The sequence below is a fragment of the Argiope bruennichi genome, chromosome 10, assembly GCF_947563725.1.
Source record: "Argiope bruennichi chromosome 10, qqArgBrue1.1, whole genome shotgun sequence".
Taxonomy (NCBI): Eukaryota; Metazoa; Arthropoda; class Arachnida; order Araneae; family Araneidae; genus Argiope; species Argiope bruennichi.
Window position 1 is genome coordinate 122150073 of NC_079160.1, and position 13269 is coordinate 122163341.

Sequence of the window (13269 nt, forward strand, 5' to 3'; positions counted from 1 at the left end):
GAAAAATCAAAATTGCATGACTTAAATATATCAAATTTGGTATATAAAGTTGTGATTGCAATTGTAATTTGGTGTCAAATTTTTGTTTCAATCGGCTGAGAAAAATGCGTCTACAAATTCGTCTTTATTAGAAAGTACGCGAGAAAGTTTGGGGTGACCACTTCCGTTGGTTAAATGATCGCTTTCACTTCCCTCAAACGGTGAACAAAATTTAATAATTATCTTAATTTTTTTAATACATATCGTATAAGAAAGAGTGGGGGAAAAAGAGCTAGAAGTCAGTGCTGAGTTTCAAACATTATATCGCCATTCTGGTAACAAAATGTCATCGTTGCATCTCCAATCTCGCATTGTATCGTAAGCCTTTTGAGAAATGTATCTGATGGAGACGTAGAAATGGCGACGTACGAGCTTTTTACGCACCCCTACAATACTCACACAATATTACCTATGCATTATGCTTCAGAGAACAATAGGTAGAAACGCAGCCATTGAGACGTGCAGCTAGAAAACCTTGAGACTTTTGTGTTGACACTTTATTGACTTGAAACGGAGAAATGGTTACTGCACCTGGTAAGAGGCGTGCACATGCCATCGTATGGTGCCAAAAATAGTAAAAGATAACTGTTCGTGGAAATGTGCTTCCTCATATTTGTGGGACTATAAAATAAAAAGGTACGATTGTTGTTTATTACCAAGAATTTGATTTTTTTGTAATTGTAAATCCATTTTACTTGATATATGTATCAGCATACTAATATTTGAGCTATTTTTTTTAGAAATTGGTTTTCACTGATTTTATTTCTGACTTATTCATTTTGATTTTAGTGTATTGAATCCACTTTTGCTATAGTATTAATTATTGCATATCTGCTATTGTCAAAGAAGTATTTTTGAGTTGATATTTAAAAAAAAGATATATTTATACATATTTTTTTTTATTTCTTTATTTATATATTTGTGTTTGGACAGTCAAATAGAATTGTATGACCAGATGCCATATGGCTACAATAAAATCAATTTGCAGCATTGTTTTATATCATTTGAATAATTTAGGGTTTGTAAAATGTATATTTTGTTTTAATAATATAGTACAATAGTCTAAAAGTCATATACGAAGAAATGTTTAAAAATGAAGTGAATCCATATCATTTTAATAATGAATTCAGTTTTTCAATATAAACAAAGTTAATTTTTGATATGCAGTGTCAAAGTCTGATTAATCTTTAACGATTGATGCTTGATTATAGACAGTTTTTATGATAACTTTCTAGTTTTTTTTATTGTTTTACACATTTATATGATAGTTTATTTGTTAATCTTTGGTATTTTTATTTTTTTTATATGCGATGTATAACAGAAATATTGTAATTATCAAAATACTCGAATTAAGAATTCTGTCGAATCTCCACGTTTTAGAGCGCCCTGAGTCAAAAAGAAAGATAAATAAATAAAATGACATTATGTCTTTCTGCGAATTCAGTATTTCAAAAAGAGCTTTGAGCTAGATGAATGAAATTTATTACATGAATTTATGACCAAACTTGTATATTTCTGTCAAATTTTGAACGAAATCCATCCATAGAAAATTTCAAATTCAATATATTATCTTGCGATTATAATTGTAGCTCCGTGTTCAAATGCTGATATCAATCTGTTGGTGAAAAGTCGTCCAAAATACATATTCTCAAGATAGATTCAGTAAAAATGCCAGATTCACGCCAGAAGTCTCTATTTCGTAACTATCTTTCACCAATGTTATGCAAAGTATTCACGGCCTCACTCGAGGTCCACATTTTATGTGGGAAAAGATAAAAAAGCTATTGGAAAGTCTGTGAGAAGGTTTCGGGATATTGATTTCATTTTTAATCTAAATTATTAACTATTAAAATAGTATTTTCTATTAGAAACTTGCGAACCAAAAAATAAAAGTCAGGATTGAGTATTTTAAACCTAAACTGGGAAGGAGAGGGAAGATGGATAATTAAAATGGTGTCAAAATACTCGGATATCTCGATATTTCACATCAAAAATTATAAAAGCGTGCAAGCTAAAATATAGGTTAAAGGAAATTGTAACGGAAGAAACAGTCATTTTTGTGACTGCTTATGAATCATCTTAACGATTCTTTCTTCCCAAGTATAGAAATAAATAAGAGTGAGTGCTGGAAAACAGGAAGATTCGTGTTGGAAAAACTAAGGAAAAGAAATCGAGAGCATTTTCTTCTACATGCACTGTTATTATACTGGTTTGGTAAAAGTTATTATAAGGCATTTTTAAATTCGATGTGTTTGCATTGCTAAGTGGCAAAACCTGATTTTTTTTTATATATTAGTTAAAAAAAATAAGAAAGGGCGGCGGTATTTCAAATCGAATAAAAAAAGTAAAAAATAATAAGCGTTTATTTTTTACTTTCTCCTATGAAAGGTAAACAAAAAGAAAGCACTGTAACTGTCAAAAAATTCGAACTCATGATTTTGACACATCTCTGCATTTTAAACAACCAACCCCGAGGCCGAAAAATACTTTTTTAAAAAAAAGATTATGCTTGTGTGTATATGAACGCAATAATTCAAAAACTTTATGAGCAAGGCAGGTAATATTTGATCTGTGATCTCTAAGTCAGGTTTGAAATTTCTATCAAATTTTGAATGAAATTATTTTGGTAAAAGTCTGACCATCCACGTATAAGTGAACACGATAATAATAAAGAGCTAGATAGATAACGTTTGGTACACAAATTTAGTTCTAGAATGTATTATACCATATGCTGAACCACATTCGACCAGAAGTTGATCATCTGTCCTTCTGTACTTTTACATGCATCGAAACAGGATCATTCAAAAACATAACGATTTACGTAGATGAAATTCGATCATTAAATTCATAATTTTAAAAGCTACCAATTCTTTTGAAATTTTGAATCAAATCTGTCAAAAGCTCTTAACTGTTTGTCAGCCCGTACTTTTGGATTATGTATTCACTTCGTGCAATAACTTAAACAAATGAAATGTATTATATGATCTTGTGACTGCAATTGTAACTTTATGTTAACCACACGTTAACATTACTCGCCAAAAAATTGTCAAAAATCGCATGCTGTAATTACCAAGCATTCTAGTTTTACACCAAACATCGATGTTGAGAAACTATTTTTCCTCAAATACATGCATTTAAAATAGAAGTACCTGTTTCCTTACTATGAAGTATGCAATGCTCATGTAGTAGACTCTGAAAAAAAATCTGAGTATTTATGCCTTCTACGATGTCATAGTAGGGAATATTATCCTTTATTAGAGAATATATGAGAAAGTTTTGAAAAGACCATCCCCGCTGGTTTTCTTATTGAAGAAAAGTTTGAGAAAATTAAACTTCTTCTTGTGTACAGCCAACCACCCAGCCACCACTGAACGAGGCAGTATCGACCGGATTTGCTGTGACTGACTGCTGCTTTAACATAATCCATCCACATTAATGACACATTCTCCTGACTGGCATCATTTTCGAGGCAGTTGGCCCCCAGTCATAGGTCCTCCTCCTCTTCCCCTACATTTGACATCCTGTTTTACGAGCAACAGGTCAATATTTTGAGAAAATATTCTCAAAATTCTCTGCATTCCTCCAAATGTGCGTTCCACAACATAAGAAAGGCAAACACTTTTAAATTTTTGGGAAAAAAACTGTCAGTTTTAAACATCATGTCTTTCAGTATTTAAAGATTTTCTGGCACCATCAGTGCTGAGCTTAAGTCATCATTTTCAACTTTTAGATTCTTTCTTGGTTCTGAGTCTTCTGAACATTCATTTAATTCATTTAAATAAATAACAATACCAATTCCTGCACAAATGCATTTATTTTCCTGAATTCTTCCAAATCTTCAAAACTATACGGGAAATCAGAAAATCAAACTATAAGTCATAGAAAGCTGATGATTATGCAAATGAACACTTTAAATCATGATTCAGTGGCAAGGGATAGATTGCAGAGGGTGTGAATAAGTGCATATCAAATTATCCGAGAGTATTATTGACTTTCAATCTAGCGTACGATCACTCAAAACTGCCAACGCACACAAAGTTGCAGCAACAGAACAGAATCAGTTTTTCTGGATCCTCTGTCATCCTTTCTCCAGGGCAAACACATGAGAGGTACTGTGTGAATGATGTAGTTAAAAAGATGTTATGGATGGCACTTTGCCAAGTATCTTTCCTGGGAATAATCGCATAATATTTTTTGATTTGTCATTTGCTTTTCCGATGTTCTTGTTTAATATAAAAGGATAGAAATGCTTCCTTTTTTCGTCGTTTTATATTTAGTTTATTATTCTTTAACTTTTATGAGCAGGGTCTTAGACCTTTTAAAGGAACTTATTCAGTCTCAATAATTCAACGGCAGAAAATTCATCTAACTTTTTTCTGGTCCTAATGAAACAATATCTCATTTTCTTAAGCTATTGTAATTTTTATACAGAAACTATATACCACTTCATTTAAAATTTATATTCCAACCAAATTAAAAAATGATGAAAGATTCCTCGAATCTTACAAGAAAATCCGTGCATTAATTCATGATTATTATTCGAACACGATATATTGGAGTTTCAAATAATATTTTTATGAAAATTCCAGAACTCAAGCAAAACTTGTGGAAGTAAAGAAGTAAATCTCTATTGACATCACATGGGAAAAATCCACAAACATTAAAAAATTTATTATGAACTAACTATAACGGTGGTCCAAATGAAAAGTGGATACTTGCAATTGCGTCAGAATGTCTACAGCTATAGCAATGCCACCGAACAGGGATACAAAGGGCGGTAGGAAGTGTGAACTGCATAGAGCGTTTAGCAGTGAAAGCTACTCGTGGTAGAGGAAATGGATCGGAAGTAAAGTCGTGCTATACATGGATGCGTGCAAATCGGAACAACGAGAGGTAGTACTGTTTCTCATTCTTCGAATGTCATGGACCACTCTTGATTGATTTCCTGCCTTCAAGGGAGCTGTATCGATTCAACATAATACTGCAGTACTCTGACGAAACTACAGAAAGCAATCAAAAGCAAACGGCCAGGCCTTATCACATAACAAGTGATCCTTCTCCATAATAATTACAGCCCACGCGCATCCCGTGAAACCCAGACGACCTTAAAAAAATATTCCGTTGGGAAGTGTTGGAATACTTGTCGTATACTCCGGATTTTTCACCTGGGAGTTCCACGTCTTTGGGCCAGTTAAGAGAGCATTACGGGGGACAGTTTCCATTTGTACGACGAAGTGAAAGAAGCTGTAAAGGACTTCCTCAAGAATTTACCACCTTTTATCTATACCAAAGGCATAAACCTGCTACCTAAACGATGGAGCCTATCTTCCAACGATCATGGCAATTTCTTCTGATTTCTAATAAAGATATTCTTTCATTTCAACTTGTTATCTTTTAATTTGGGCAACCTTTTTTCTCCTATTCATTCTGAGTACTTTTTTTTTAGCATCTTATACTTTTAACGATTTTGACTTTGGCACAACAAGATTTCTGTTAAAAATTGTTATCTAATTTTTAGTACTCTAAGAAACGAATGTTATTTCTTTTTAAAAGTTTGAGCCAGCCGTCATTTAAAACTTTCCTTTTTCCTTTACAGCATCTGCGGAACCATCACTTTCCCGTAAGAAGAAGTACCCGGGTCAGCCCGCCCGGGACCACTTGTTGTATGACAAGGACGAGGGAGAGTCGTCCGACTCTCTCGAAGTAGGCCCGCATCTTGGTCTCGTGTCCCAGGACGCCGACTCGAGGGCCAGGGTGAGTTGCATCCATTCCATTTTAATTCATTAAAAAATTTTCATGGACGTCATTAATATACACAGAATATCCAATAAATTCCTTCTATCCCATATTAACACGAGAATGGCGACAACTATTGCCAAAAACGTAATGTCTGTGCATAATAAAAGTGACCATGCGCTGCAAAGTGAAATCGATTGCAGTTCCATCTAATGACGAACAACGGAGTTAGCGTTCCTATCTCGAAAATGAAGGAAGATATGGGGAAAAGATCCATTACAAAATTGTAGAAATCGATTTAGTGTTAAAGGCACTAAAGGCATAAAAGTAAAAATAAAACGTGTGAAATGCGCATTTGTTTCACGGCGATTTCTCTTTTTCTACGACTAAAAACATAAAAAATATGAAACAGATACTTATTTATTATCAGATGCTTTTATTTTCTGCCTGCATTAACGATTGCACCGTAGGCTCATGTTCGCGTTCACACTCATGTTCAAACGATTATCTTCTCTCTTGTTGTCACAAGTTGTTAAGTCACAGTACTGGGAAGTCGAGATCAAATAATTGTGCGTTTTACATTCTTACTAGTACTATTTTCATGCTAAATCGATAACTTTTTTACGATTTTGTCATTTTTTGTCATATCTTGTACCGTTTCCGAGTTAGAAAGGTTCATTCCGTTGTTTACCACCAGATAACCAATCACTATGTCACCATTTTACCATATAGACATCAAGTATATGGCAGTAGTTGTCGTCAGCTTCAAAATAATGAGAAGTAGAAGGACTTTAATGGACATCCTATACGTGAAAGTGTGTAAGTGAATTTGAAAGATATTTTAAATTCTTGAAATCCAGGTGAAGTAACTAACAGTTTAGATTTTGAAAGAAATGGCAGAAAGAAGTCTATAAATAATTCAACTTCCATGTTTAATCCTGACACAACCTATTTGTCTATACTGAGCAATGAAAATTTTTAAAACTTTAAAGCCTGTTTTTAAGCACATTTTTTTATTAGTCAAGTAAAAGGTTAAATATTTTTATTTGTTTAATTTCTTCTGTTATTTTTTAATTTAATTCATTCTAATTTTTAATTGTCATGTCAATTTGAAACCAATATTTTCACAAATCCCTACCATAATCAAAATTTAATTAAAGTAATTAAATAACTAATAATTAAATAACGGAAAGAGTTAAAATAGAATTGCCACCGAGAACACACTAGTGTTCAAAGTTTCAAGAACTCTAACACATCAGGAAAAGAGTGAAAATCGATTTAGAAATTCCGTTTATCGCGCATGACGCAAGTTAAATAAAAGTGTGTCATGACGTAATCCTTAATGAACCCATCAGACTGCATCTTTCATTGATAAAACTAATTTCTCTAAATTGTTTCCTCCACTCAGACATGGAATTCGTGTGTGGTGCTTTTTTCTTATAGTAAGTAGAAGTCGTGTATAGTTTTGCCCACTAAAATCACGATTTAATTTGTTTCCAGTGATCATGGATTTTTAACTTAAACCTCTCAATACATTTATATATTTTACTTTTTAATTATTTTTCTAGCACTTACTTACGGTTATAGTCATGATAGAAGCTGTCCACTCTAAGCGTTTCCCATATCTTCATTTTAAATCTTTAAAAATAAACATATACTTCTAGTTAGTAAAATGCTCTTAGTGACATGAAAAATTAAATTTTTTTCTGTTTGTATTAATAAAAGGAATACTGCAAAACTTAAATAGTCTAAAATGTATGTAATGCCTCAGGAATATTTTAGTGAAGTATTTTTGACATACTGGCATTTTAAATAAAACTAGCGAAGATAATTGTCCTTGATATTTTCTCGCATATTATTCAATAAAAGTCTTATGCACCTTCGTCCACATGAAATTGTTGACATGGGGTAAGTCCGCGAATAACTTCTGTGGCAGTGATGAACGACAGTTGCGAAGAACAGATCTCTGCCGTAAATCTAGCATTATCATTGAATCTATCACGAGAATATTTCATTTGGAAGTGCTTTTGCCGACTTATTGACACCAAAATTTGACGCGAAATGACAGTTGTAGTCACAAGATAACATACCAAATTTCATTGATTTCAATCCTGCTTTTAGGAGTTATTGCGTTTACATGCATGCGAGAATAGGTCAACCGTAAGTAGGTCAACCGTAAGATGGATTTTGTTCAAAATTTCATAAACGTCTAAATTTTAGATTCAAACAGTTGTTTACCGAATCTTATTTACGTATCTCTTTGCGGTTTGCAGTTATCGATTTCACCTGTACTCGAACAACCATACAGGCATATTTCCTCTGAATGGATTTCATTCAAAATTTGACATATATCTATACATTTGGCAGTAATTCCAAATGCCAAATGACAGCTGTCTAGATCAAAACATTCTCGGTCGTGTTTAGAGACAGATAGACATAATGCCAAAAATGTCTTCTCTCATTAGACTCGGGAAAATCTGAAACGCGAAGATTCCTCAAAATTTCAAGTTTTAATATTTTGGAGATTACAATTCTTCCTGTACACTTCATATACAAAAGCATAAAAACGTTTCAAATATCTTTGGAAAAAATTGATAGAGTTATCAAGCTATGATTATTGCGATTTTATTTTACTTCAGAACCAATTCATTAGCTACGAGAAAATTCTACTAATATACACAAGGCGCTTCCTTGACTTAGGACTTAGAAGGGAGCTTTTTTGTGTTTAAAAGGCTAATGTGTCGAAATAATGTTAAATATGATTAAGAAGATCGGAGGATTGTATGAAAATTCAACTACCGTGATTTTTTCGAATTGCATTTATTGGCTCAGACAAGATAAAATATAATTCGTTGTGTCATTTAGAGTATTTGTCCAAATTGGAAGCATGCACCTATTTCTAAAGATTTAGAAACTAGTTGTTGGACGACGATTAGAAAGGATATCTTACACATGTATTACAAATAATTTTGTTCCATTAAAAACTTTCATTGCTCCTTTAAAAATTTCGTTCCATTAAAAACGTACAAAAATAAATTAATTAAGATATGTAAATCAGTTAAAAATAAAACAAACTTTTATGTCTTTTGATGTTTTTATTTTATTTGAAGTTAAATGTACATTTACAAAAAATAAAATTAAACTTTATTTCAAAGAAACTTTTTTTTTCTTATGGGTACATCCCCTTTTTTTAATTCTGAGGGCATGAATGAAGATAATGAAGCTTTTAAAATCAGCCAGTTGTATTTTTAAATAATTAAAAAAAAACTTACCAAACCAAACCATCTCTTCATAGACTTTTATTTTCTTTATCAAAGAACATTTCGCCCCAACATTGTATATATTAGAAAACTTACATTTCTTTTTCCTTAAAACTACTTTAAAAAAATTGCTTAAAGTATCATATTAAAAAACCTTTTAAGTTTTATAAAAAACGAATCACTCCTCAACAAAAATTAAAATGAATGAATAACTAAAATGAGAGATTAAATAGTTTTTCCTTAAATCATCGTAAAATGTTTCAATTGTTCCTTGAATATGAACGAAGCAAAACCGTCTTGTGTTTGTTAAAATTATGTAAATAGCGTATTTTAGAATTATGTAATGTGTTTGTTATGTATGTATGAGTTTGTTAGAATTATGTAAAAACACAGCTTGAATCTATCGACAATTATAGATAACACTGTTTACAAGACTACTATTGTTAACTTAAATTGTAGTAAAATTGTTCGCCCCTTTTCCGGCAGAATGCATTAAGATTTTCAATCAAGTATAACACAAATGAGCACCCATTTCCCTTCAAAAGACCTAACGAAAACAATCTTCTCACAATTAAATTCAGGAACATGCTACATCCAAGGCTGGATTTACCATTAGGCGAATCTAGTGTAGCCTTAAGGGACGCAGTAACGAAGGGAGACTTGTCCATAAAACAACACTAACATTTTTTCGTCGGTCTTCCGCCCTTCAACTTAAAACCAAAATTATGATTTAAAATATTATTGTATTAAGGGTGTTAATGACTTAATGCTCAAAATATAAATGAATGAACATTATTGAAAAATTTTATTATTGTATTAAAGCTGTTATGACTTAATGCTCAAAATATAAATTAATGAATATTATCGAAAATTTTTATTATTGTATTAAGGGTGTGAATGACTTAACGCTCAAAATGTAAATGAATAAATATATTGAAAAAAAATTATGCCTTAAAGCAATTTCAATTTTAGTTTCGTTTATTTTTAAAACAATTTTTTAAGTTCTTATATTTGACTCTGCATATTAATACGTCAAAGCATAGTGGTAAGAAGCGCATAGAATTTTCTTTTCTTAAGTCATATGATTCTTTTTTTAGCAGTCTTAAGTCTTCTGTAATGAAACGTCAGCTGTCCTTATTACGCTTAGAAAACAATATTTGGCCTTTCATTTAATGACGTGTCCAATTACCAGAGAAAATTTTAACTGCAATTTTTATTTCATTTTTCGACAAAAAGTCAATGAATAGCAAATCTATAGCTGACCTATTAGAATATAAATTATCTGATGCAGAGTATTCAGCATTTTTCTTCGTCAACTAACCGTAAACTCAGGACATAATCTACTCCTGTAATTACGCGCAGTATATTCAACTTCACAAATTGGTGGAAAAAAAAACTCAAATTAAATTATTTCACCCAGCTTTTTGTTCAGCATTTTCAAAATGGATACCTACTGAAAACACCACGATGCGCCTCTCTTTTTAAACTAATGAAGATCTTATCTCTCTTAATAGAATAAATAGAACATGATCGAACAAAACATCTTCCATCGATCAAGGCCTAAAAAATCGCAATAGATGACATTTTTTTTTGAGAGGGGCGGGAATATTTTCGGTTCCAGATAGAATCTTGCTCGACCAACTGTGACCAATTGCCCTTATCCGCAATGGTCAGTCGTGCGGAACCTTCCCGAAATTGGCCCTTTTTTTAATGTCTAGGATGAACTTGCCTTTTCTTTGGTAAGGTCAACCATTTGTGAGATATGATTCTCGAAAAAAGAAGGCTTCCATCATTATTTGTTTTTGATACACATACACCATGTAATTGTTCATTTCTTATTTATGGAAATTCGGAAAGATATATTTACCTCGTTAGATTTTTATTGTTTAGTGCTCATTTAAATGGATTTTGTTTAGTTATATTAACGTCACGTTTTTAAAACAACACCAGGACTATTTTTGGACAGACTTCATCATTTTGAACCGCAATCAGGTAATGAGGACGATATCTGAGCTTTCATCCCCCCCCTCCCAACTTCCGAACTTCCGCGCCCTACTAGAGTGAGAATGTTTCGACTCGAAGGATTTAATTTGCACCAGACACACATACACGACATTTATTTGGTGGAATTGGTCTCCAACCTAAAACCATCCTATTACGAAGCCGAGATCTTACCATCAGGCTACCGTAGCCTTCATTTAAATGGAATCAACACAGACTTATTTATTGAGTAGGTTTTTGAATACCTTTAAATTAAACTATTGTAAAAATGAATTCAAATAGGATTGATGTCGAATAATGAATAAAAAAGCTATCTGAATAAATCTTAAATAAAATTCATTTTTATATTCATAAAGGAAATAACGTGTTATAAATAAAATTCGTATTCGTAAAAGTTTTTTCACTTATAAAAATTATTTATGAAAGGCTAATATTAATCAGAATGAAATTTCATACTTTAAATTGAAGTTCGTAATAATATTAAAAAAATTTTCAGATTTATTATTTGAATTTGTTATTTTTTGATATAAATCAACTTTTAAACTTTTTATTATTTTTTAGCCAATTATTTTTCATACTAAACTTCTTGATGTTTTAATTTTATTTTTATGTGGAAGATAGACATTTTATTTGTGTTTAAAATATTTTAGTAAATCTTCAAAATTTACAAAAAAGTCTACCTTTTATTGTTTTTAAAAGGATGTTTTAATTTGCCCATACAAAAACCAGTTCATTATTTTGTTTATCTTAATTGCATAAACGTCTTACGCTTCATTCAACTTTATTTTTAACTAGTAAGCATTGAATTATCGTGTACTGAAGAATTTACAAACAAGCTCTAAGAATGTATATATATATTCTTTTTTAAAAATTAATGATCCATAGTTTTTGTGCCTTGTAAACAGCTGGATATGTTAACTATTTGCAATTAAAAAGCAGCAACCAATTTTTTTGTTTTAATCCTTTTTAATTTTCGAGGTTTTTTTTTTTTCGTCTGTCACGACTTCTTTTTCACGGTTTACTATTTGAGAGCTATTAAACTCAATCTAGTTTCATTAGAAACTATTTTTATTTTGATGCAATTTTAGAAAAAAATTAAATACAAGGGTTGCTGTTTTAATTTATTCTGCCTCTTTGTTCTATTTCCCAGTCATGTAAAATAAAATTTTCCCTTAATTCTGTTCCTCGTTAAGAGAACAAACGCTTTTTATTTTGTTCGAGGAACAGCTGACTTATTCATTCTCATTTTTCACTGATGCGAATGAGAGAAAATATTAGTTTAAAGAAGAAGCATTACATTTTTAGAAATATATAGCATTTCGTACTCAATTTTGCAAAATATTCTTATTTCTCTGTCACCACCAGACAGCCCTCAAACCTCAAATAATTTTAATTGCTAATGTCATGACTTTAAACTTTCTCTAAAGTCTGTAACAATAAACCTCAAAATTCTCCAAAACTGATGCTTAATCAAAATCGTCACATGGCTCTTGGTAAAATTTCAGTGGCTTTATATTCTTTCTGAATTCATCAGATTTATAAAATGATTCTAAATGATAAAGGAAAAGTGCGCTGGTATCAATATTCAAAGAAATATCTGTATCCAATCGTCAAAATATTCGCTTTCAGCGTACCATAACACAAGGAGATAGCGTAGAACTCAAATTATTTGAGTTTTATTATTCGTATAACTTTAAAAAAAAATGCTTAAATAAGATTTTGCGGAGTTAAAAATGAGCAAAGATGGTGAAACCACAGACTTGAACTCTTATTGATGTATTTAAACAGAATACTGTAATACAGTACGTAAAAACATTAATTTCATATCAGAGTACTGACAAGTGAGTGGGGATCCATTGAAAAAAATCATTTTTATAACAAAACCTCTATTTATTGCTCAAAGTATATAAAACTATACAAAAAAATCATGTTAAATATAATAAATATTACAAATTATAATTCATAATATGAGAATAAATTACTCTTATTCACTTAACAAAGAAACGGGTTCACTAATGTACATATTTAAATAATTAAGATATGGTGAAAGAAGGACAACTTCTGTTTTAATCATAGTGGATTTTGGGATAGAAGGCATGTTTTTGAACCCTTCCCTATTTCGAATTTCGATTCTTAATTGTGTCAACATATTCCAAGCACAATGGAGGAATTTCCCACATAATATCAAAATATCCCACTGAATCAAACGCGTTTTCGCCGATTTAATTTTGAA

The 13269-nt window shown here is 31.4% G+C and overlaps 1 protein-coding gene across 5 annotated transcripts in view; it reads left to right on the forward strand.

Moving 5' to 3' along the window:
- The window catches only part of LOC129989456 (uncharacterized), a 302200-nt gene that overhangs the window by 204417 nt on the left and 84514 nt on the right, over positions 1-13269 (forward strand). For all 5 annotated transcript variants that reach the window (XM_056098002.1, XM_056098005.1, XM_056098004.1 and 2 more), the window contains one exon: positions 5636-5793. In XM_056098002.1, the coding sequence (XP_055953977.1) occupies positions 5636-5793 (158 nt within the window). The remainder of the gene's footprint in view (positions 1-5635; positions 5794-13269) is intronic.